The 26,273-nt window shown below is 37.7% G+C and overlaps 1 protein-coding gene across 1 annotated transcript in view; it reads left to right on the top strand.

Annotated features, from left to right (window-relative positions):
* Nucleotides 1-26,273, top strand: part of EFNB2 (ephrin B2) — a 43,363-nt gene that overhangs the window by 13,412 nt on the left and 3,678 nt on the right. The window contains exons 2-3 of the mRNA XM_033104579.1: nt 9,054-9,337; nt 25,467-25,559. Of these exons, the coding sequence (XP_032960470.1) occupies nt 9,054-9,337; nt 25,467-25,559 (377 nt within the window). The remainder of the gene's footprint in view (nt 1-9,053; nt 9,338-25,466; nt 25,560-26,273) is intronic.

Raw genomic sequence — 26,273 nt, 5'->3', positions numbered from 1 at the left:
CAAGTTTGCTTTACCTAACTACAAAATGCATGGCATGACTTCTTTTTTTCCACAAAGTTTTCGGGGAGGGAGTGTTCAGATCAGCTAGTCTCTGTGAAAAGAAAACAATGATATCTGTGCATCACACACTTAAAATCTGACTTATGGATGAAGATACCTTGCAACTTCAGCTTGCTATAGGGTTTTTATTACAGTGACAATCATGGTGTGGATAAAAATTAAAGAATTACATGTGTTATTTTCCTGAAAGAAAAATTAAACTATGAGAATAGTACCTTTGAGCATTTAAAAATAAAGTTTTTAAATGTGTTTTGAGCATTGCCATGTTTCCCCAAAAATAAGATCTAGCCGGACAACCAGCTCTAATGCGTCTTTTGGAGCAAAAATTAGTATAAGATCCGGGTCTATAAGACTGGGTCTTATATAATATAATATAATATAAGACCTGGTCTTATATAATATAACATAATGTAAGACCGGGTCTTATATTAATTTTTGCTCCAAAGGATGCATTAGAGCTGGTTGTCCTGCTAGGTCTTATTTTCGGGGAAACACGGTATATCACAAATGAAAAAACAAGATTAACATCAAAAGGAGTCGGTTTTCATTCCATTGTGCAGCATTGTAGGCTGTGAAATTTAATATTATTTTGACTTGTATGGTAATTGTAGAGTGACAGAGGGAAATGGATTAAGTTTAAATGAAAGTGTACACAGCAGCACACACAGACTGTCACATGCAAGTTAAGGTCACTGGGCCAAGAATGGGTCCCTCTAGCTCTGTCATTGCAGTTTAGAATTTTATCAACAAAACTTTCCTTTAGACTAGTTTACTACTTTTTTCAAGTGTAGGCATAGATGAAGAGGCACAAATACTGTCTGTGGCACCTCTCCTTGAAGAGTTGTTAAACTGGTTTGTGCACCTACCTATAGGCTCACAGTGCATTTGAATTTCTGTCCTTCTCATCTTTCCCTTTCTTGAAAAGATTTTGCTTGTCATTGGTGTGAAGTTTGAAATGCACACCCCCTCCTTTTAGTTCTCGGATTTATAACACTTTAATGGTCCCAAATTCTGTAACCTGCTTTTATGCCCCTTTTCTTTTCCTTGAATAAATCAGGTTCATGTTGCAGATGATATTGGTTTTAGAAAAGTGTGAAAGAAGGGGCACCTGTGAAAACAGGCAATTGTTCCAGCACACATACACATTCGAATTAAAGCAGAAAATGTCAATTAAAGCCTCCAATTACTGCCTTATTTCTTGGAGGTGTAAAGCCACTGAGAAGATAGTGGAGCACTCACTTGAAGCTTTAAGGTAATTACTTGTTACTCCAAGCAGTGGTATTTGGTAACCTAATTCTGTATAAACTTGACACCCTATAGCTATACCCCATTATCTCTTCTGGTTTCAGAATAAGTTTGTGCAGAAACTTGTTCTGATGTGAAAGTGCAAAAGGGGGCAGTAAAGTGCTATCCACAAAAAAGGCAATTTTTTTCCCCAAGTATTTCTTAAGGCTGATATCACCGAAGTCTTTTTTGGGCCCTGCTTTTATTTATTCATTTTATAACAAACTCTTCTATTTGGGGGCATTTAGAAAATGTCTTATTAAGCTGTAGCAGCAATGTAGCATTAAATGAAAGTAATGCAAGACTGAATATCCTGCCTGTTTATGCAATGTGTCATCAAATTCACACACTCATGAATTTGTCATTCTTCCAGAGTATTTATATTCCCAAGTGCACAGAGCATTTCTGAAAGGAATCTTGGGCTTCTCTGTTAATGCCATTCTTGCTCCAGATAGATGTGGAAGGCCCAAGTGCATGGTGACGTTACGGGCCAAGGGTTTGGGCTTATCCAGAGCAATGTGCATCTTTTGTCAGGAGGTAACTGGAAAGACCAGCCAGTTCCAGCAAAGCAGCAGAGTGTTTTTCCTCATTCAGAATTTCAGACTACCACCATTTGTAAACTGACTGCTCTTCTTCCCCACAGACTTCGACATTTAATTAAAATTAAAAAGTAAAGCATTTTATGGGAAAAGTGCCTGTTTTCCAAAATGTGGCAAACTCAGAGTGTACTTAATACAGAATATTGGCTTGTGAGTAAACTGATTCTATGATATGATTTTGGTGTGTCAACTGCAAAGGTAAACTTAGTCCTAAAGCTGGGGCTCAGAACCCCTGAAATGTGAGCCGGCTCCCAGATTTGTGCGGGTCAGTGATTATGCTTAACTGTCTCCAGCTCATATTTTTCATGTGTTTGAGTGAACTCGATGTGCATTGCATACCAGTTGTTACTACAGCTTGGGTGGACTCAATGATTGATTTGTTAAATAGACCACAATTTCGACTATAATAACTTTATTTAGTTGCTTTTGAAGAAATTGCATCAAAACGTTAAAAAGTCTACCAGCTTTAAATATTTTGAGTGCTTATTGTTACAACCTGAGTTATAAAAGAATGCTCAAGAATATGATATACGAGTAGTTTGTTCTTTGAAACTGTATAAAAACAGTGTTCCAATCTGATCCCAAAAGCATTTAGTGTTTATTGCAGAAAATTCTGAAAAACACAGAAGCTAAAAATCACCTTAAGCCCACCTTCCAGTAGCCCAAAGCAGTCTCAGGTAAAGGCCTTTTGTTTGATCATCTGTGCATGTTTTCTGTGTCATCAGCAAAATAAGAAGAATTTAACATATCACATGTTGTGTATATTCTCAACTGAAATTAGCTATTTACATATAATAATCATGTACTCCAGTGATCTAATTTTGGAATGAAAGGAAAAATAAAAGCAGTTCTCCATGAGAAAAGTAATACCCATTTACTTATGAATCTGATTTTACTTGACAATTGGCTCTAGAGATAGAAGACTGGAGGGGCTTTGCCTGACCAAGTAATTTGTTTGGACACAGAAACTGGTCATTCTTGTGTTCATCTTTCTTTCTGATCTCTTTTATTCTGTGTCAGCTTGATATTTTTGCATTCGGTTTCAACATATTTATTTACCCTTGTTTATATGGTAGTTTGGCATATTTTTCAGTCATTTACTTTCGTGCATTGCTTTCCTCAGAAGAGCCAGGTCTTTCATATTTCACGTATAGTTTCACAGACTATATCAGCGTCAAGAGGCCATTCAGCAGTTTGGCTGTTCTGCTAGGATAACCTACATATTTTGGGCAACCGTGAAGAAAAATGAAAGAAATCATTGGATGTTTGTCCTGTGGTGCATGTGGTATGGTCAGGTGCAAATGCAGGAGTGGGTAGGGAAGAAAAGAGAAGCAGGGAACATGGGGCACCCACAGGGAGTGGGGCTGGGGAGTGCAATTATGGTTCCACTACACAGCTGTCCTTAAGCTTCCTATGGATCCTCTTGTTCCATCGTGATAGGTTCAGAAATCAGTGATTTACCCACCGTGAGACCTGGTCATGCAGTACTTACTGGTCAGTAGAAAAATTCAGACTTGAGATCACAGTGTGTGACGTTCTGTTCTATCAAAGAACGTTGTGTGTTATGACCACGGATCTCTTAAGTGGCTGGTTTATGCTTTAAATGCATTGTGCTATTATTTTAAACAAACATTGGTTCCTAGTGTGGGTTAAAACATTAAAGAATATAATGGCTGTGTTATAAAAATAGTTTCTGCAATGATGAATATGAACTTGAAATGTCTAATTTAGATTATTAGAGATCCAATTTAGATTATTAGATATTAATGTCTAATTTAGGTTATTAGATGGATTCAAAGTATTCCACATGGAAGTACTAGAGACTAGTTTGCAGAGTAACCTTTAAAAACTTGGGATTAAGTTCAATAGCTAATCAGAAGATAAAAATAGATCTGATATCGAATCATTTCAGGCAGGTTAACGTTGGAATCTTACTTAGGGTTTCCATTTTGTTCCACATTATACTGTCTCTATATTTGATTCAAAATCACCATGTCTATTATCATGCTTGGGAATGATTCATTGGGAAAAACCATAGGACTTGCCTGTTTCTGGTCAGCGTGCTCCACTCTAGTAACACTAGAAGGCCCTCCACTAAGAAGCACGAAGCCACCAATGTCCAGGAAGCAGTCCTGAGCCCCAGGTTCTGATGGGAGGGGAAGTTCGGCTTCCCCTTCCCAGGAAGGCAGCAGGGTGACTTCTCTGACCTTGCGTAGCCTGGCTCAGAGAGGAAACTGGTCTGGCAATGTTCTCTCTCCTGTCTAGGACATGAAGCGCTGTAAGTCTTCTTTGTTTTTTTGTTTTGTATTAAAAACCAGCAGACTTTATTAAATGACATCTCTAACCACTTTTTGTTTGGGATGTGCTTTAATAAAAACCGTCGCCTATGTGGTATGAGTTACATCTGTGGGGCTTTCCCTCTGTGCTCCTTTGGGTTACAAGATGAACATTATCTCATCACATGAAAGGAAATCTGTGTTTGACATTCACTGTGGTTAGCCAGTTTAGTAATTTAAAATTAGCCAGTTGTCACTACCATAGTTCTCCTCCTCCTTCTTCTTCCACTTCCTCTTCCTCTTCTTCTTCTTTTTTTTAACACTTCCTAGGTCAATATAGCATAAGGGTATTATTAAATATTACAAAAATATCCGAGGCCTTGATATGCTGTGTAGTCTGAACATATTAAATCTCTAAGTAATCTTGAGGTAACAAAATCCAAATGTAAATGGCCTAGCTTCAAAAATAGAACTTAAGGTTACTGACTTGATTTTAACATATGGGACACATTGGTTTCCATTTGAAAATGGTATTATTAAGAAATTCACCCTATTTTCTTTTCACTTATATTCTGCGATTCTCATAAAATGTCTGGAGTCCATCTGTAATAATTACATTGAAAACACAAGTTCGCGTAGTCAGTTTCTTTTGGTTCTTGGCCTCCTGGGGTTCACCTTTTGGTTCTTGGCCTCCTGTGGAAAGGTAGGGATACCAGATGTCCACCTCTGGGAGCTGTGGTCTCAGGTGATTACCTCGGAAGCAGCTTGATCTTTTGGGCACAACTAAGGTGCTTGGCATGAAGCTGCTACACTGTGTGATGCTCTCAAGCCTGTGTGTATATCGACTCTCTCTTGATTTTCCTTCAATTTATGGCTTATCTATGAAAAGCTCGATTTAGAAAAAAATTCATTTCACAAACCAGATTTATGCTTTAATGTAATGCAGTGAGAACTGAAAAGTGTGCAGAGAAAGACTCATGTTTGGCACAGGTGTGCCTCCGTCTGTTTTGCGTGTTATGTACGTGTGCAATGGTTAAATGAAGATAATGTGATGTGAGGTGCTTTGATCAGTGCTTAGCAAAAAATAAGTGCTCAAAAGCAGCAGTGTTTTTGTTATTAGTGGTTCTGGAGGTGGTTAATTGTCTTACATTTTTAATAGGAAGGGACTGGAGAAGACTGCCGATACTCATAAAGCTTTCCAGAGAGAACAGGCCTGAAACTCCTCTGCACTGCTCCTTGTTCTCCGGAAACACGGCCGTGCCTGGGGTGTCTGCTGGGAATCCTATCTCTGCTCTTAGCTCAGTCCTGTCCCAACTCTACGTGGTCCTAGCTTCGGAATTCTTTCCATGCCTGTACTCTGCAAATACTTGGGGGCACTTAATGGGACTTACATTAATTTGTGTATATCTTGGCTTCCATTTGTTCTTTCCTGTGTTTTCCTGTTAATACATTATTTATTGAGGACCCACCGTGTGTCAGCCCTAGGACATGCAGTATTGAATCCAGCGCACATGGCGTCTCCCTGCCCTCAGGGAGCTAGATAGTGAATTCCCAAGGATCGGTATCTTTTACTTTTTTGTCACTCAGAATCTGGCACATAATATGTGGCTTTAGTTGTTGTACTCACATTACTCTTGTTTGCTCCCATGTTGCCTTAGAAACTGTGAGTGTTCCTCGGAGGCAAAGAGGCTTCTGGGGCTCAACTGCACATAGTGGTAACAGAGGCAAGAAATCTGTGATTGAGGCTCAAAGCTCAACAGCACACTTTGTCTACTAAAAAGCCGTGCTCTCATCAATTGTGCTGACTCACCGGTGTGCTGACTGGTTTATGTCCATATGTCCATATGTGCTTCAAAAGTGAACCTCTAAAACACTCACGTACTGGGTATTTTTGTATGGATTTAAATAAAGAAGGAATAATTTTCTAAGGGACTCTTGAAACAATTACTTTTTCAGGGAAAAGGGTCAAATCCTTGCCTTACTTTTTGCCATAACATATTCTGAAAAGTCAACTGACTCTTTTCAAGCATTAGGAATGATGGGTTTTAGCGGGATTTACTTTTCATGAGCATATCAAATCCGCGTATGGAAAGTTGAGATTCTTCCCCTTCCCTTCCATTTTGATAAGCCATCCCTTGGGGTGCCGCTCCCCATACATTGCTCCCCAGTCGCTGACCCTTACCACTTTTGATGTGATTTGTGCCTTCTGAAAATATGGTCTGAAGAGATACGGTCTAAGGAGATCCTTGTAGCCACACCAGCCCATGTGTCATATGTTCTTGACCTGATTTCGTCACCCCAGCAAAAGCTATAACTCAGAGTTGGTGAGTGAAGAGCGCGTCATGAGGACTTACTTCCATGGGTGGGGAGGAAATCTCTGCTGAGTCTTTGCTTAAGCAGGAAAAAAATATATTTCATGAAGGAAACCGGATCTGGGGAGCATTTTGAATGAAGAAAGAGCTTCATGAGCCAAACTGTAGACACAGGGTGTGAAGTGGCAGAGTTCTAAGATGTGCAGAGATGATAGCTTGGGGGGGGGGGGTCAGAGACCCGACGCATGTTCTTAAAAGCAGTGACTGGATGGACAGGAAAACGGGGCTATCTGTCCGCTAAGGATTCTGATCTCTGAAACCTGGACGAACCCTTGGGACATTTGTTTGTGGTAAAAGATGATGGGTGTGAACATCAGAGCTTTGAGAGGAGGCAGGTACAGGCATCCGGGCTGCAGAGCTGGGTTGTGATTTAGGAACACTTCTAACAACAGCTAACATGTGAAGATCCTCTGTGCCAGTTATGAAAGGAGCAGATTTAGGATCGCAAATGTTTGGAGGAGTGTGGGAACCACAGGCAGGAACGGGCCTCTGGTTGTTGGATGCAGTAAAGATTTCCCAAGAAGGTTTAGGAATAAAGCCTGAGAAAGGGGATGTGTCAGGAAGGTGAGTGATGTAATTGCTGCTCACCGTATTTCATTGGTACGGACTGCCGGGCATCCTGCCCCTGCTCCTTAACCACAGAGACGCATCAGGATCACTGTTGGGGGACAGGGGTCAAGGCTGAAAAGCCTCATCCACACACATGGGGGTTCAGTCCTTCAGGCCCTCCCCCGCAGTCCTGTCTGCTCCACAAGGAAGATAGAACTGCCTGGAGAGACTGCACTCAGGAGCCGGAGGGAAGGCCTAGGGAGCCCTCTCGTCCCCTGCTGTTGAATTTTCAAAGTGTCCCCTCAGAAAACAGCAGAAATGGCCAAGAAGGTCAGAGAGAGGCTCTTACTAAGTGGTGATACTCATTTATCAAAAGTTCTGGAGAATTCTTCAAGGGTGCACACAATGTTTGTATGACATTTGTCATTGTTATTTAAAAAATAACTCATTTTGAGAAAGACTGTCAGGTGGTTCTTTTCCTTCTTCCCTTCCTTCCTCTGTTTTTGAAAGAATAAATGTCATATGTCCTTGCTAAAGAAACTCAATAAAAAAAGGAGTGGGGGGACCTCTCTCTTTGGGATTGTAAAATAACATATTCCCAAGGAAGATGACAAACCACTGTCTGCAACATGCATTTTTCCTGCCATAAAGAGTATTGTTTTTTTAATAAAAATTTATAATGAAATTTGTTATGTTCTGCGATGCTTCCTAACCAGTCTCATGCACTTTTCAGGGAACTAATACCATTCATTAGCGTAAAGTCATAACCTGGTTCCTCAGTATGGATTTGAAATTGGGGTGCCCCATTACTCTGGCTTTCTCTCAGTGAATTATGACCCATTAATCGTCATGGCTGGTGGGCTTCCCTGGTTAAATAAAGGGTTGGATTGGAAGGATTCAGACTTGATGCTTTGTTCTCTGGCTTTAATATTTTAATGAGCCTGCAAGCTTGGCTGCTTTCGGAAGAACGAGCTGGGATTTCTAAGTGTGTTGTTAGTGTTAGCACTTGTAGAAGGATGTTCATTAGGAAGCTCTTGTTTCAGTTTCTCAGAGAAACTCCCCCATTAAGAAAGATCTTTCAGCAGCGTGGCTAGAAAGAAGGAGGAAAGGGGCGGGGGGAAGCTTTTAGCTGTAAGCATTAAGGGGATATTGTATCAGTAGTCTTAGTTCTAAAGCTTTGCTTCTAAGAATTAATTGGAGCAAATACATCTCAAGGGAGGGGGGAAAAGGTTTGTGGAGCAAGGACAGTAGTTGCTGTCCTTGCAAGTCAGGGACTCTGCATCCTGCAGCTGAATCAATACTACAACTAATTATTTCTAGTTATCTTTTATGGGTTTGTAAGACATTTCTTTTGTTCACTGTAATAAAAAACCCATTGTTTGATCAGTGACTGACTAATTATGATAAGTAATTTGAAACATTCTTGATGAAACTTGTCTGTTAATTAACATCAACAGCCAATGGAAACTACCAGGACAACAAAGTATTAGTGCACCCACTGTTCCCTGGCCTTGATGCCATCTTTCTGTGGCATGCCCAATAACAAAGGCTGCCAATGGTTAAAAAATAACAAACAGGTGGGGAGGTCTGACTCACCACGGAGGAAAAGTTATTGTAAAGTTACACAAAGGAGTACTGAAATATTACAAGTGAGGGGGTGGTAAAGAAATGTCAGCAGTTTGACTGATCCTGTTGCATAGAGTAAGGAGAGTGGTTCTTTCCTTTAAAGCTTAATTCGTAAATACATCCGTCCAGTGCTGATCTGAACTAGGGCAGATTTAGTAAATAGAAGTGTGGATCTATGAAATTGTAATTTGGAATCATTGACAATGTCTGGATGTATTGTGATTATTATTCATACTGTTAACATTTATCAACTCATTGTTTTGTGATTTTTTTTTTTATGCTTTTAGATTTCTACCTGGACAAGGCCTGGTACTATACCCACAGATAGGAGACAAACTGGATATTATTTGCCCCAAAGTGGACTCTAAAACTGTTGGCCAGTATGAATATTATAAAGTTTATATGGTTGATAAAGACCAAGCAGACAGATGCACTATTAAGAAAGAAAATACCCCTCTCCTCAACTGTGCCAGACCAGATCAAGATGTAAAATTCACTATCAAGTTTCAAGAATTCAGCCCAAACCTCTGGGGTTTGGAATTTCAGAAGAACAAAGATTATTACATTATATGTAAGTATAATTCTATACATTTATTTTGTACAAAGTAGGATAAGCTACATAGGTTTGTATCAGTTTTTTCTTCCTTAATGTTATTGTGGCAAATATTTGAGAATCTTTGCTGACAATCGGTTTTTTTTTTTTTTGAAGAAACCTTAATTGAATGTGGGACCCTTTATAATAGTACTCATTAAATATAAATGTCTAAAGAGAAAAACCCTCCTAGAGTTTTTATAGTATTGAAATAAATGGATATGTATGAATTTACTCAGCATCTTTACTGACAAAAAACATTTTTAAGGACCATTGGTGAGATTTTGATGGGTAAATCTTGTGCTGTGACTTTTCTCTCCATCCATTGATCCATCTATTCATTCACTCACTCATTTAGTGTTTACTCTGTGCCAGAAACTGCCGAAGCACTAGGGATTCAACAGTAACGAGATGGTATAATGGTATCCTTTCCTTAGGAAGGCATCGGTGAAATGCGCTCCTAGGCTGGGAGGACGGGGGTTGCAGGCAAAGCACAGTTATACACGGGCACATCAAAACCAGATTTAGAAGATTAGACAAAACTTGGGTTTGCTCAGTTAATTGATTGTTTAACTTTTAAAACAATCTATATAATAATTTGATACACTATTTCAGGAACAGATATTATATATCCTTTGAGTCACCTCTGACCTGGTGTTCACTCAGGAGGCTGTAAAGTCAAATGATGCACCCCCCCTGGAGCACATGCCTACTAAGTGCAAATCACGTGCTAGCGCAAAGCCAGGGTCCTTCCAGTGCAGGCTTTTGTCACAGTGCAGTCTGGGTGACTGAGACAGTTGTTCACATCACTCAAGGAATCAAATGTTTTTTTCTTTATTTCTTTGGTTTAAAATGTTGCTCATTGCTGGGTTGGAGTCTCCAGCACTCCTCTGTTACTGTAGACTTTAGTTTGTTAGGGAATGCTGAGCTGCTGTCTGTTGACGGAGCCCTCCCGTCACTTGGGGACCAGATTGAAACTCTGGCCTCCTCAACCTACTTGCTGTTCTTTAGAGCACAGAATCAATAATTCACTGAATACTGACTTAGTGCTCCATAACATACTATTTTTTTTACTACATCAGTAATGAAAACCAAGGTGGTCATAGCCGTCTCATTATCTTGCTGTCTTGTGCTGCAAACCTGAAATGCCACAGAGATTGAAAACCTTTTTATAAGTCAATTTGATGCACTGAGAGTGGCTTAGCAAGAATAAGTAACAAAGAAAAAGGGAAAGTGGTAAATTATATATTTAAGGAATAATTATAAAACGAAAATAAAAGCATTCTGAGGGGTGAACAAGCAGATGGAGTGGCAAAGTGTACAGAGTAATAGAGGAATCTTGGAAAATATAAAATAGTTATTAGGTAAAATAAATGGAAACCTTAAACTTTAGGAAGCCTAGCAGTTTTTTTTGTGGTTTTTTTTTAAAAGACTTTTAAAGTAAGAATGTTTACCAAGGGCGCTAATATTTAGCATACCACTTATAGAGAACTGAAAGTGACTTCAGATGAATTCATTAAGAGGTTAATGCCCCAGGGTAGGGTGGGAGAAAGAAAGAATATGGGGGTTACCTGACGAGGGGATGCCCTAGAGTATCATGTGTTTCTACAGTGTTAAATGTATGTCACTAGAACTGGGGGTGCAGCCTGACTCCCCTGATTGGCTGTTCCATGAAGATCAGCCAACAGACCCAGATTCTGTCCTTTAACTTTAGTTTATGACTTCATAAAAATGGCTTTATCAATTCAAAGTTCCTACTAAGTGCCAGTGGGATTTCAGCAAACATTATGGGTTTAACCTTCAGTCTGAAGAAGTATGCAGGGAATGCAAATAAACACATTGTTCAGCAACATCTTTCTCTTTAAGGTAGTGAGCATTTAATCATAAATGATTTGGTATCAATACATGACAGGTTTGTATTTAGAAGCACAATTTAATTTGTAATTGTAATATCAATCTACACAATAATGACATTCTTATTTGTCTTTTTCTAAAAACTCATTATTAGGTCCATTAGCAGGTAGCTGGGCTGCATTGGCCTCCAGAACTCTCCTTAGAGTTTTGGTTTACCATGCAAAAATATGTGGTAGCCTGGGTAAAAGAATTTTTCTTAAAATAGCGTTAAAGGTTTCACAGTTGAACAAAATGAGAGGCTATTTAAATGCTGCCGGTTGGGTGATTGTCACAGGGCTAGGTAAAGGGCCCAGAGGTCAGAAGTGTGCTGGGAAGTCCAAGCAGACTCTCCAAAGTGAAAGACTTCCGCAACATCACAGACAACAGACATAGGAAGACATTTCAGATACTTGGGAAAATGCCGAAGCCAATTTCTCACTCACTTTACAACAAAGCTCATTGATACACAGCTTACCCTGAAAAGGAAATGAATAATGAGAAGAATGAATCTTAAAATAGTTTAAAAACTTAATGTTGACTTTCTTTGCTTCTTTAGGAATCCCAAGGCACCAAAACAAGAGATTTTAAAAAGTAACTACTTTCCACATCAAACAAACACGTTCTCTCTCTCTCTCTCTCTTTCTCTCTCTCTCTCTCACTTACACACACACACACACACACACACACACACTCACACACACACACACATGCACAGTCACATTCTACTTAAAATAGTACTATATAGGTAGTAGCATGATGAAAAGTACTCAAATTTACAAGTATATTTTTAACACTTCAAATCATCCATTCACTCTGAGGCAGTTAACAAGACTGGTATTTTTCAGTCACTACAATGTATACTACAAAGGCCTAATTTCCAATCTTACTGTCTACTTAGTGAACACCTTCATAACTGAGAGTACTAGTATGAAACTCCTCATTATTGTGTGGTGGTTTCTTTTCATGGGGAGAAAAAAGAGACATGATACTTGGGAGTAGTATTCTGTTAACCCCAGAAGGGAAGAGTTCAAATTGCCAAGGGACGGACTGACTGGTGCTGGGTCATTTCCTAGATGAGCTGATTCCAGCAGCACGGGGCCCGGAGATGGGGGATCGAGTCCCGCGGCCTGAGCTTAGCAGGGAAGTCACTTTATCTCCTCAAGTTTTAACTTCGTCTTCAGAAACTGCTCTTGTTAGTGTTGTTCGGGCTAACAGTGGAAATCTCCGGTTTCCAGCCGTGTTATATTTAGATGTATGTACACATCACCGGCTCTCTTGTTAGTGTGGCTCCTTTCCAATGGAAGTGGACAGGATCTGGTGGAAATTCTTTAAAGACATTTAATTTGATTTGTAGTGTTACCAGATTTAAAATAGAGACATCATACATTTCTGTTTTAGAAGTAAATATTAATTTTTAATTGAAAGTGTGTTTTTAAACCTAATGAGTAGCCACTGAATTTCCTTAGGAGATGACATGATAAAATGCAATGTATCCTCATTAATTCTTCTCAGAGACGGTTATTTGCTTTGACATGTGGCAAAATGATGTCTGTGGGTTTTCTGGATGTTTAGAATTGACTTTTTCAAGTGACCTTTTTTCAATGATTAGCCTTGGGCCTGATTTGCACAATAAAATGTCCTAATCTTCAATGATCCAAAGGTGGGAATGGTACAATCATTTGGTCTGAAAAAGCCCCGTTTTTTATTACATTTAGAATCTGAATTACTTTAACATCATAGTAAACATTTCACATAAATAGAGCTATTGTTATTATATCTTTAAAGTTTAAAAAGAGTTTCTGAAATAACTACCCTGTTTCCCCCAAAATAAGACCTAGCCGGACAATCAGCTCTAATGCGTCTTTTGGAGCAAAAATTAATGTAAGACCGCGTCTTATTTTACTATAAGACTGGGTCTTATATAATATAATATAATATAATATAATATAATATAATATAATATAATATAATATAATAGTATAATACCGGTCTTATATTAATTTTTGCTCCAAAAGACGCATTAGAGCTGATTGTCCGGCTAGGTCTTATTTACTGGGAAACAGTATCTGTTTTGCAGTTGCCCCTTGTCAAGGGAAGTTCTGTCTTAGTAAACACTTCAATTAATATTAGGAAGTCATTCTAAACTGTGTCTCAGCCACCATCCATATTTGTGTCATAAAATTTTCTTGTAAACACTTTCTGGGCTTGGTTTACAATTTCTTTTTAGAGGTGGTAGAGTTGAATGAGTAATTTTGGTGTGTTGGTCTTTACAACATCCACCCTTATAAAGGTTCTGCAGGTTGATTAACCAACCTTAGCATAAAGTCTTACAAAATACCTACAAAGAGGTTTTCATCACACTACCAAAATTATGTGAGTCAGAGATGGGTGAAAATGAATGCCATTGTGTTCATACTTTTGAAGTGAACAGTGGCCGTGGAGAATTGCTAGACAAAGAATGCCGCATGCTCAGAGCACCTCCTGATTTCGCTTTGTGTGGCTTTTATGTTATTTTACTTCAAATCTGCAGCCAGACATGGATTTGTGGAAAACAGTCTAAAAGTCAGCACTTCTAATGATTGTTTGATTAAAAATTGCTTTATAATGTACATGCTGCCATGTTCACAGACATGCTTCTAAAAGACATCCCTCACTTACCATGCCTCGGGACACTCTTCCTTGAGACACCACTAAATGAGTTACCATTCCTTAGGCCCTTCGTTGGTTTAATTCTCCAAAGCAATTTTTTTTTTCTTTCAGTCAGAGCATATAAAATTGGAAGGCTCCACAGTCAGCTTTGCTATTTTTCAGGCATAAATTCCACTGCTGAGCAAAATTGCAAAATAAATTAAAGCACTTGCACACAATTATAATGAAACACTATTTTTAAAGAATCAAAACAGAAGAACAGATTCCATTTCTGTATTTCTGTTGAGTGTGTCTATATATTTGTTTTCCTTTTTTCTTTCCTGTTTTTGATTTACTTATATCTGGGGAGTAGGTATGGCAAGTGGCACTAAAATATACTGAATGTACTGTAATCTCTTTCTCTAGCAAAATAGTTATGGGAGCTTTCAAATGTACTTTTGAAGTACATTTGAAGTAGACATCTTTGAGAATAAATAAGAATGTGTGGCCTCTGCAAAATGATTATATGCTTTAGTTGATTAATTATTTATATGATAAATGTCACAAAAGCTACATTTTCATCAAGTGTATTGCTATGGCTACATCAGCCTGTCACTTATGTCTTCTGACTTTGGGATGAAAATTTATGTTTGATACCTTGCATATAATTGCTGAATTCAAGCATGTAAATACATTTTTATTTTTAACCTACAACTGTCATCCTTGTAATAGAATATTCATCAGAATCTTGCTGTTTGGGGGATATACACACACACACCACTTAGAGCTACAGATTTCCGTAGTACTTGCGGAGTCTGGAGGCGGATAGACCTGGGTTCTCAAATGCCCTTTCAACAAGTTACTTTACCAGTCTTTTCCTCAATCTTTTCATCTGTAAACTGGGATGATGACGGTACCTGCCCTCTCGAGGTAGTATGCATTGAAACGGGGTACTTACACATAAAGTGCTTACTTCCATGGTTGGCACCAAATGAGTACAACTGAGGAGCTCTTTGGAGTGGGGGAGGATGTGTGAGACTGAAGATTGAAGGCAGCCTGTGCTTTCCTGCAAGCTGGGGGCGGGGAAGATGGGCTCAGAAAGTATCATTTATTTGAAAACCATCCATAAAATGAAACTCGAGAGTTTACAAGTTTCAGTAATGCTGTGTAACTTAATTATAAGATCTTCACTCTTTGTCTTCCTGGAGTGTTAATAAAAGGTCTTTTGTCCCTGGACTTCCCTTACCAAGAAACATGCATTTAAGTAGCTTTTTGTTGGTGCAGTTGCCCAAGCTTGTTAGCAGATCCTCGGTAAGACCCAAAAGAGACAGCAGCGGGAGGCGTCTTCCAAATGCATAATCATTTCTCTGTTTGCTCTTTAACTAACTGTGCTGGGGCTTTTTCTCAGTTCCCTATTACAGAAAAGAAATGCTGTTTTTATTGATAATTTCAGCAGCATCCGAATGTAGTAGAAATATTCTTCTAGAAGAAAAAAAATGTTTCCGACTTGCCTTGTCACCGAGACTAGCTGGGAAAGTACATCATTTCATTAGTCTGATAATTAGAAGCGTCATTTCTACTATTTAACATAATGTGAAATCCTTTTCTGACTCTACTGAAGGCTCTCCTGGAGTGTATCAGTAAGACTCCTTGTTGTATTTAATGTGAATAAAGCTTAAACTCTTTGCACTTAAGGAATAAAGTCTTGGCTTCTGCTTAATGGAGGTTGTGCTGAGAAACATCTGGCTCACGGGTCTGATGGAGTCGAGGCCACTGGGATATTTATCCCAGATTACTCGGGTTTAGGAGGAGAAGGCTACTGTAGAGTGAGACTCAGTTCACATTTCATGGCGTCACCTAGGCAGTAGTGACAGCTTATGTCATTTAGAGCTAGACAGAGTCCTGTGAACACTATTCCCAATTCGCAAAATAACCAACAAAAGAATGAGATGAATCTGATTCTTAAAGAGATGGGAGAGACTAAAACTTCATATGCAAAATAAGAGCAAAGCAAGAGCAGATCAGAAATGAAGATTATTTAGGGGAAAAAAAGGAATTATTTAGGGATTGCTCAGAACAAAACTGCCTTTACTGTTTCATAAAATACATCTTAATATCTCTAGCACCTCTATTTATAACTTTTTAAAAGTTCACTTACAGACTTAAATAATTGAATACTGGAGACCTACTACAAGCATGAGAGAGAACAAGTTTCTTAGTAGCCTTTAAATATTCATCTTGAAGATGAAAATTTAAAGCAAAATAAAGCACTTTAAGAAATAACCAAGAGGCATAGACAGACAAAAGATTACTTTGGGGAAAAAACCCACTTATTTATATAGCTCTTAAGAGTCACACGTTTATTTCTGTTGTTCGGAAATCTCAGGGTGGGTGTTTGATCACTTGGGGAAGTGTGGCCTCACCTCCTCTGTGTCACTTTGGAGTCTTGAAACACAGGTGATAGAGAAATTTTTATCACTGTGAGAAAACTGAAACTTAGGAAGTGTGAGTTGTTCAGTACAGTTCTCACAGCCATGAAATATCGAGGGTAAAACTCCCCCGGGGTGTCAGACCATTAGACCTGTCATTAGTTGATGACAGTGCCTCCTGGTCACCAAGCATATAAGTTCATACACGGTGAGAGGACAGTTAGTATGTATCACATCCCATACAGAGCTACACTGAAGAGAGTATATGGACATACAGTAACACACCCACAGCAATAGAGGAGAAGCTCATAGGATACTGATACCTAATGAAGCCTATGCTTGTATCAAGCATGTTGGGCCTGATGCCCTGTCCCACATTGTGTAACCAACTTCAGTAATAACTCACTTCAATCATGTGCCCCCAAGTTGACTGAAGAACATCCTACAGAGCAGGTAGAAAGGAGTAAAGGCCATTCGGAAAAGATGGTTGTAATAGCAATTTGTCAGATCTTCTGAATTTTCTTTTTCTTTTTAGATCTACTATCAATCAGTTCCATTTCCTCAATAAGACTATGTTATTTTGTTTTTTAAAAATGTTATCAAGTACTTGGAGGTCCACAATGGAAAGTTGTGGACCTAATTTAAGATAAATAGTTAAATTAGAAAAAGCAACAACAAAAAACTCCCAAATACACAAATACTGGGATTAAGAGACTGAAAATTTCATTAGCCAAGTGTAAATGCTGTGGTGTAGGTAGGTGGGTGGGTAGCTGGATGGATGGATGGGTGGATGGATGATGGATGGATAGATGGATGGATCGGCAAAACCTCTAGCAGGGGCATAATTGGTCACTTCACAGAGGAGCCTGGCTGTAAGTTGCTAAAAGACAGATGTGCATCATAAATGGCTTTTTGCGTTAGTGAGATAACCTAGTTTCATTGTTCCTGATATTAAACCAGGAGATGAAGGTATTCTTTTATTGAAGCAAACATGTGGAAAATTGCTCTGGATTCCTAGCATAGAGAACATGTCCCCTGAACGGAATAAGGTTCATGTGTAGGGCAAATTCAGACAGAGCCCTTTTTTGGGGTTCCCACTGGTGTGTAGGTGGTCAAAGCGAATAACTTCATGTCCACCTAAACTATTATGCCACGAGAGTGGCACATTTTCTCATCAGCAGTGTTGTATTCTAAACTGTCAGCAAACATTAATTCAGCCACTGGTGAAGTCCTACCACCCAGAGCTGAACTCTGCTTCAGGTGGACGTTTTCCACTTCAGTGCTGCTGTCTTGCAATTACTGCGTCATTAATATCATTGCATGCGATTAGTGACAGGAGAATGAGCAAGAGGTTCGTGGGATGTGCGCCCCCCCCACCCTGAACTTTTTACTCTGACCCTTTGCTATCTAGACATTTCCATATCTCCACAAAGATATTTTAATGACTAAGACTTAAAAACGCAGGAGTGGGCAACAGATTGTGTGCTAGAAATAATAAGCCACTCAAACACTTGCTTCTTCATATTTCGGAATATTTTCATTAGATCTTATCACTATTTGTTGACTAGGAAGTCTCATTTTTAAACATCTGAATACTTAACATTATGCTAATACAGACAGTGGAGAATTATGTTCTATCTTTAGAACTCTTACATCATTTTTCTTTTTTAATATGAGTGTGGTCATTTTATTGAAGTGGTCATCTGGCAAATATTTTTGAAACACAGTTCCTCTACTTCAGTCAGTTTTGGCCCATGTTAGCGTTGACTCTCATGCATAAAGGTAGTTATTCTTTTACTGTTGATTGTCACATTCTTACAATGTTAATTTTGTCTGAATCACTATGACAATAAGATAAACTCCCTTAAAGCATATTAAATGAAAAGCTCTTTTTGGGTTCATGTTGAATTTTTTTTTTAACCTAATGGGATATTCCACCTGCATAAAATAAATCATCATAATTTTTAGCAATAAAATCTTAAACTTAGCAGGAGATGTATTTCCTCAAGAGAATTAATTTAAAAATCAAGACAAAGTATTTCAAGCAACATTTTGAGGGGAAATAAAGTAAACCCCTCATAAATAATCTCATGTATTTAATCATGCCTCTAGTAAAAAAAAAAAAAAAAAAAAAAAAAAAAAAAAAAAAAAAAAGAGTGACAGGTAATTTATTGCCAGAACTGTTTGATCTTTCTCAGAAAAGTGTCAGGGCACTGAGCTGAGCTTGGAGGGTGCTTTTCTCAGTGATACATGTCACATAGGTGTGCACACACGTATATCTCACACACACATACACTCAACACGCATTCACTACTTCCCATCTTTTTCACTCCGGTTATATGTAATCAGTGACTTTGCAGGACTATACTATCAAAGATAAGTATGACTCGTGGCATGTTCAGTGATTGTCACTTACTTGATCTTTGTATACAGTTCTTAATGGTTAAAAGATTTTATGAGTAAGCTATGACAGAATTTCTTACGTTCTAGATGTGGTGTTTATTACTTTATATTGTTACTATTCTCTCAATAGGTTGACTTCTCTCAATGTCCAAGTCTCATATGATGTATAAGATATGAGCTATAAAATATATGAGTATATATTATATTGGTACCTTCAAGACTAGTTCTACATAGTATCCTCCTATCTCCTGTCTTTCTTAAAAGTAAAGTGGCAAAATCATGTATGTCATTAAATCTTTTAAGGAATACACAAGCACAGTTTACTATACTGATTCAAGGTTGTTACATTTTCTAAAACCCCTCTTTTTTTGCTGAACTGTCAATATAACATCCTATCATTGTTCATGATGAACGTTTGAAATTGAAGAAATAAAATTACACCGTTTTATTCAAGAACATCCATTTATATTTGATACCTGGTATCTTTAGTCATATTTTATGCTAGAATACAGGAAGGAAGGTCTAAACTGTGACTTCCTTTTTAAATTCACTTTTCCAAATTGTTCTGTCTAGTGGAGAAACTAATTGTGGGGTATAGAAGTCACTGGGCTAAGCCAGTTATTACTTCTTAATGCCTGATGTACTGCTTTAAAATTTCAAAACACAGCCATAGTGGTGTGGTTTTTAATTCAAATGATTCTTCCTATCATACTGGAGCAATGTTTCCTTAGGTAAGAAACAAACACATCCCACCTCATGAGTAGCTTTTCCAGTGTTTTGACTATGAATGCCACTAAGAGCTATCTTATCAAGTAGAAAGGTTTTGAAAAAAAATGGTTTTGTGGATATATATTTCTTTTTGAAAACATCCTTTGTGTTTTTCTTTCTTCTACGAGGCCATTGAAGTATGTGTAAAACTTTTACTCTAAAATCAGATATTATGGGATGAAATGCCATGTGATTTGAAATAATGCTGAACTTTTTTTGTTTTTTTATTTTATTACACTAAGCAAAAATAACAAGGCCCTTGGAAAGTCATGGTATATTGGTGTATTCCTCATTTCTTTCACTGTAAATCCACAGAGAAAAACACATAAAAAGGAAGAAATTAGAAGTGAATTATTCTCCTTTCTTTTGGCATGTTATACAGATGTTTCTGTTTGAGAAGTTTTTATTAGTTATAAAAAGGCATTTACTTTTTGGCATTCAGTGAACATTATCATTTCCATGTTTAGAATTTTTCTCTCTAAGTTGATATCTTTAAAGGAGAGCCATGATGCCCAAGGCATTAAATTACATTAACTTGAGTTCTAGAAATTGAATTCCTTTTTCTGTAGTACATATTTTGAATTTGCATCACACATTTGAATTTGAACTGATGTCAGGGTGCTAAGCAGATCGATCTTAGCTTCCTGGATTGTATGTTCACATTAAGTAATTATATTTTTATCAGCCTCCTTGTTTTTCAACTTACATATCTCATTCCATTCTTTTTTTCTTTTTTTAGATACTCAAAGAGTTCTTAGCACTAATAGAAAAAAACAGTAGCCTAATTTTAAAGTCCTGGCTTGACCTTCCATATTTCTCACTTGATTTTGCTTCTTTTAATTCCTAAGTTTGCCAGGTAATAGGCTTCCGGTTTTCAAGAAGACTGTATTGAGCTTAAGGAGACTGATGTACAGGGAGCTGGCCTAAGGAATCACAATAAGCAGGGCCAGCGTATGGTATAATGATGGAAAAGACTCTCACACAGAGGATGTTATTCATAGAGAATTTTCATAAAATGCTATTTGTCTCATAATCAAGAGCAAGTATGTCATGTACAGCTTTATATAAAGACCAGATTGTCATTCTTACTAGAAAACTGAACTCAGGTAGACTTCCTCACCCTGTAGACTTATTATCTGTCTCTTTCTGGTGCACTTCTTTGATGGAATTGATAAAAATACTTGCTTTTGAGTGTCCATCAACCCCCCACCGCATCTCAGCCCATCCCAATAAGCTACATTTTAAAATACTTTGAAATATCCCCCAAAGTATCAGTGTATGTTGATGTTTCATTCTTTCCATCATGACCTAAGAAGATTTCATTCTATAGATTTTGTGTATGTGTGCTGCCCTCATTGCTAACCCATATTTCAGCCCCAATGCAGGGTTGGAGTCTCCATCTGCTTAGTATATGTTATTGATATGATAGACTAAAATCCACCAAAATCCAGTGCAGCAGCTTAGCTTCCGGCGGTGCAGAGAACAACAATCAAATAAAGACATGTTAAAATGCAGTATTACTTCCTCTCCCTGGACACGGTCTAAAAAACACAGCCCAGAAATATTCTTGCCCTTTTAGTCTGCTTTACCACTGGTTCTTCTTTTCCTACTCAGATAACCAGCGTGTCACTATTCCCAGTGAGTAAGAACTGCAGATAAGTTCGTGTGCAAACTAGACTAATGGAAAACCAAAGGTGATGGCTATGTAGCTTTCAGATGTGAAGAGAACTTTTTAGCCATTGTGAACTCAAGGTACTTTTTTGCTGAGCAATGATCTCCACCCACTGGAAATCAGGCCCTAGGGGAACAATATAGTGATTTCAGTATACTCACTACATGCAATTCGATTCCCTGAAGCAAAAGCTTTTAAAAGCAGGCTATAAAACACCTGTGCATTTTTTATTCAACTTGTTTTCTAACTAGATGGAGAAACTTTTCTTGTAATTTTTAATTTTGTAAAGTTTATTTTTTCCCAGGGCCAAGGGAAAAAAAAAAAAAGTCTGGTCACTAAAAGCTTAGGTATAGCAATGTTATTTTTTTCTGTTTCTGAATCATGAAATGCTGTGTCTTCCATTTAGTAATACTGATTGTGGCAGGATTAGATAATGCTGGTAGAGAGATACAAAGAAAAACAAAGTATAATGAGATAACAATTTATTTTTCCTCTTTCTCTGTGTTAAAAATTCCCAATCCATTCCAATCAACAATAAAAATAATTGCAAAATTGTCTCCTGAAATGGAAATAAATTTTATTCTCCAGCATTAGCAATTTCTTGTTTCCCAAAGTCAGCCACTAAACCTTTTAAAGCTTCTTGGAGACTGGCTATTGCAGCAGAAATCGGAATATTAGTCTTGTGGCTTTATTTCAGAGTTCTGCTAGTAAAGAGGCACAGTCAGGACAGGACACTTTTGACTGCCGTTTCTCGAGGTTGGGGCAGGGAGACCTCTAGCATTAGAACCACAGGCCCTTCCCTCCCTGATGAGGAAGTAGGGAAGAGAGAGGTTAATTTTTACTGTGGGATCAAACATAAGTTGAAGTTACTCCAAATCATTTTATGCTAGCTATAAAGTTTACCTTCGGAAGTTTCAGTTGCTAGTAATATCTTAAAACAGGGGTTTCCATGACAACTTAGATCATTCCTAACTTAGGGCAAAAATCTTTCGTGGTGGAACATCTAACCATATTTTAAAATGTAGCCCCTTTTTATTTAATTTAATTTAATTAATTTATTTATTTGAAATGAGAAGCAAATGAATCCCTCTTTTTTTTTAAGTTTTATTAAATTTATTCGGTGACATTGGTTAGTAAAATTGTATAGGTTTCAAGTGTACATTTCTGTAATACATCATCTATATATTGCATGGTGTGTTCACCATCCAGAGTAGTTTTCCTTCCATCACCATATATTTGACCCCTTTTCCCCTCATCTACCACCACCCTCTCCCCTTACCCTCTGGTAACCACTAAACTATTGTCTGTAGCTATGAGTTTTTGTTTGTCTTGTTCGTTTGTTGCTTTCAGTTTTATATGTCACATATGAGTGAAGTCATGGTTCTCGACTTTTTCTGTCTAACTTATTTTGCTTAGCACAATAATCTCAAGATCCATCCATGTTGTCACAAATAAAATGTAGCCCCTTTTTAAATAGTCAAGTATTTGGGTAGCTGTTTTAATGATAGCAATGAATCTGTCAATATCTTCCAATAACCTTTGCAACTTCCAAGCTGACTTAAAGGGAAAAGAAACATAGTCCAGGAATGTACGGGGAAACTGTCCTCACTCACAGAGTTCTGTCCCTTGGCCTGCTCTCCCCGACACCCTCACCCTGCCCCAACGGCAGTGTCTACTGTCTAAGACCTCTACAAAGTGGCATCTATGGATTTCCCTCTATGTAATACCAGGGCTTGAAGGCTTTTTGACTCCCCAAGGAAGAAACAAAATTTCAGTTCTTAAAGATACAATGTAGTGTCATTCTCACAATTTTTCTCCTACCATCTAATAGTCTGTAGATGTTATAGATTGCAATTTAATTATGAATACTTTTAGAGTTCTTCACATTTGGGGGTTATCCAGACATCATTTTGGGTAAACCAAAGGGAATTCTGCACAAAAGTGTTGGTATTCAGAACAGGAATTGACCTACAAATTGAAATCAAAAGAAAAAGTCACTCAACTTATGTGCATTTCTTGTGCTTCCAAACTGACAAAATAGAAGTAGTCAGTCCCTCTGCAGGTGCTATTTTTAATTATATTTGCCAGTGACTCTTCTCTGCCCTGTCTTGTCTTACTCTTTCTGTTATTCCTTTATTTTTTTTCTTTCAGACTTAAATCTTTGATCTTTTTCCATCAAGATTAAAATAAATCTACATTTTTCCCTTTTTTTTGTGTGTGTGTAACACCATTCAGATCTTATTTTTATCTTATTTGTTAGCTTAGTGTTAAGCCTTTAGCAAGAAAAAGTTAGTCATTTAACTTTGAGTTTGGTACACTTTTGCATGTGGGTGCATTTCTATGTATATGAATTAGAAAATGTTAAGAATTCACTTGAATTAAGTAAACTGAAACTTTGAAACCAGCAACCAAAAAAGACATCAGTTTTCTAGTTTTTCCTGTATGAAAACACATTTTAATTTTTGGGAAAGATCAAATGAGAAAACTCAAAATAATTAAGTGCAGATTATAGTGCTGCTCTATAATTGTCCAGAAATCATGTCTGCTTATAAATATCCATACTGTTCTAAGCCTTTAAGAGAAAAGGATACTTTGGAATTTAGGCACATATTTGGAAGAGGGAAACGGGAAAGAGAAGGGTGTAGAAATGGGGAAAAGAGATGATTTTTTTTAGATTCACACTTTTTAGTATTTAAGTATTTAACTTACCTGCCAAACATTTTCTCAACAACCGGTAAGAGGATACCATCTACTTTCTACACCTCCCCCCCAACCCCCACCCCCGCCAAATTATTATGGCAACTTTCACCCAGTTTCCCAGGAGAAGTTCAGTGTCAGCAATAGCAGAAGAGTGAAATACGATTGTGAGACTGTGAACTTTAAGGAAACACGCAGATAAGCAAAGAGATATTTATACACACAAGAGGCAGCCATTGTTTTCAAGGAAAACAGTGAAAGTAAAAGTCAGTAACTCAAGAACACAAAGTCAAGTAAATAAGTGCCTTATTTCCAGCTCATGTAATTATCCATGGCATGCATATTTCTATATATGCATTGAGAATTTGTTTGTTGACCCATCAATGGAAAACAAACAGCCCGGTGAAAGAATGTCTTTCGGATTTATTTTTACCAGAAAGTCTGTCCCTTTTTCACTGCCTTTAAAAGTATAATGTTAGTAGATAAGACTCTGATAATGAAAGTAGGGGATGATTTACATTGCAGAAATGCATTATGAAACACTTCTTTCTGTTCCTTGCCCCTTGAACTTGGGAGGAATGAAGATGTCTAGCACTCTTCACCTTCTTTTCTCTTCTGGAACTTGACCTGTAATTTAAATCCTGTTCCTCAGCAAAGTACCTGGCCACCTATCTTTTTACAGCCTTAGTTACGAAGTAATTCAGAGAACTCACTATCCTAAAAGGACGGGACAATAATGTGTTTAAGTGGAGTAGAGCATAGACTGTTTAAAAAAAAAAAAATACGGAGAGTGGTCAAACGTTCTTCCTTGCTCCTTCTGTTCCTCCTGAAGTGGAAAGGGAATGAAGCTGCTGAACATGAAGAACCCTACCTTATATCCCAGTTTGCCACAGGGCCCTCACAGAGCAGTGGGATGTGTGGGTCTCCCTCTGTCCATCCAGAGTTGTCCTAAAACAGGGAGTTTGACTGAAGAGTTTGACTAAGATTGAGGTTGGTGGTAATAACACACTCCTTTCTGGTTGAGTACAAAATAAGAGGAACAAACTTCAGAATTTGAAGACCTAAATTCTAATATACTTCTTAAGCTCGAATAAGGCTGGGAAAAGAAGAAAAGGGATGTGGGAGTCTCTCTTTTAGTGTTTACAGAACTTGGATGCTTGACAAACAGGGCGCATCAAGCTAATTGTTCTTGAAGCAGGAAATCTGTAGTAGAGGAAGCAGGTGTTGTGTGATGATTACCACGTTTTGAAATTACTATATTAACTATTTTGCTCTTTTCAGTTTGACCCCAAAATAGTAAGCTTTTTGGAAGATGCTGTCCCTTTTATCTATATAGTAAGACTAAATTAGTTGATTATGAAAGAAGGCGAAAGTGCTTAAGTAAATTTGGAACCAGGTAGCATACATGCGGCAGTGTCTACAGTATCCATTTTTCTTTATTTCTTTATTTTTTTTTTTATTTTTGACTTTCAGCATCCCATACTTTCAGAAAACGTGACTAAGAGTGAATTCTTATTTTTCAAATTGTTTTCAGACATTTCATGTTCATGTAAAGTTGGCTTATTGATTTCCTGATTTTTCTTTATTTTTTTGTTTTGTCCATTTTATTTTTAATCAGCTACATCAAATGGGTCTTTGGAGGGCCTGGATAACCAGGAGGGAGGGGTGTGCCAGACAAGAGCCATGAAGATCCTCATGAAAGTTGGACAAGGTAAAGACCATCTGCTGCTTCATGAAGCCACTGTAATCTGGTTGAACCCCCCAGCTAGTGTCAGTATTGCTAACACCGCTTTCAGGCACTCTTCAGTTTAGTGTTGAAAGCAAAGCTTTTTCTGCACCTTGAGCCACTGAGATTTCGTCAAGTCAATGTGACAAACTTCTTTTATTGGAGATAGAAGTTAATGTCAGCCAGGTAGAATGTCTATTGCCATATATGTATATATATATGTGCATATATATATATATATATATATATATATATATATATATATATATATATATTCTTCTTAAAAGCAAAACACCTCTTTGGTTCAAAATTAAAATATCCAGAATGACAACTAAGATTTTTGCCATTTTGCCCATTTCTGCATCTTGACTACAGAAGACTTTTGTTTGTTGAACCTTTACACTTATAGATAACCTATTGTGCAGGAAGAACTATTCTTCTAATTAGAAATTGGTATAGCAGTCAATCAACTTGCTCAATTAAATTGAAATGTCATCTGCAATGCTCTGCCTGCCAAATGCAAGAATCCCTATAGTTTCCACAGATGGCCTCACAATCTAAACCTTTGAAATTACTAGAATAACCATTTTGTTTCAAAAGGAACATTATATTCTTGTATCTTGTAGTACTTTGCATAAAGAATCTTATGTTCGTTGCTATTCATGCCTCTTAAGATATATAGCCAGCTTCTAAAGCTAG

Source organism: Rhinolophus ferrumequinum, chromosome 4 (genome assembly GCF_004115265.2).
Source record: "Rhinolophus ferrumequinum isolate MPI-CBG mRhiFer1 chromosome 4, mRhiFer1_v1.p, whole genome shotgun sequence".
Lineage (NCBI taxonomy): Eukaryota > Metazoa > Chordata > Mammalia > Chiroptera > Rhinolophidae > Rhinolophus > Rhinolophus ferrumequinum.
This window is presented reverse-complemented; position numbering and strand designations above follow the sequence as displayed.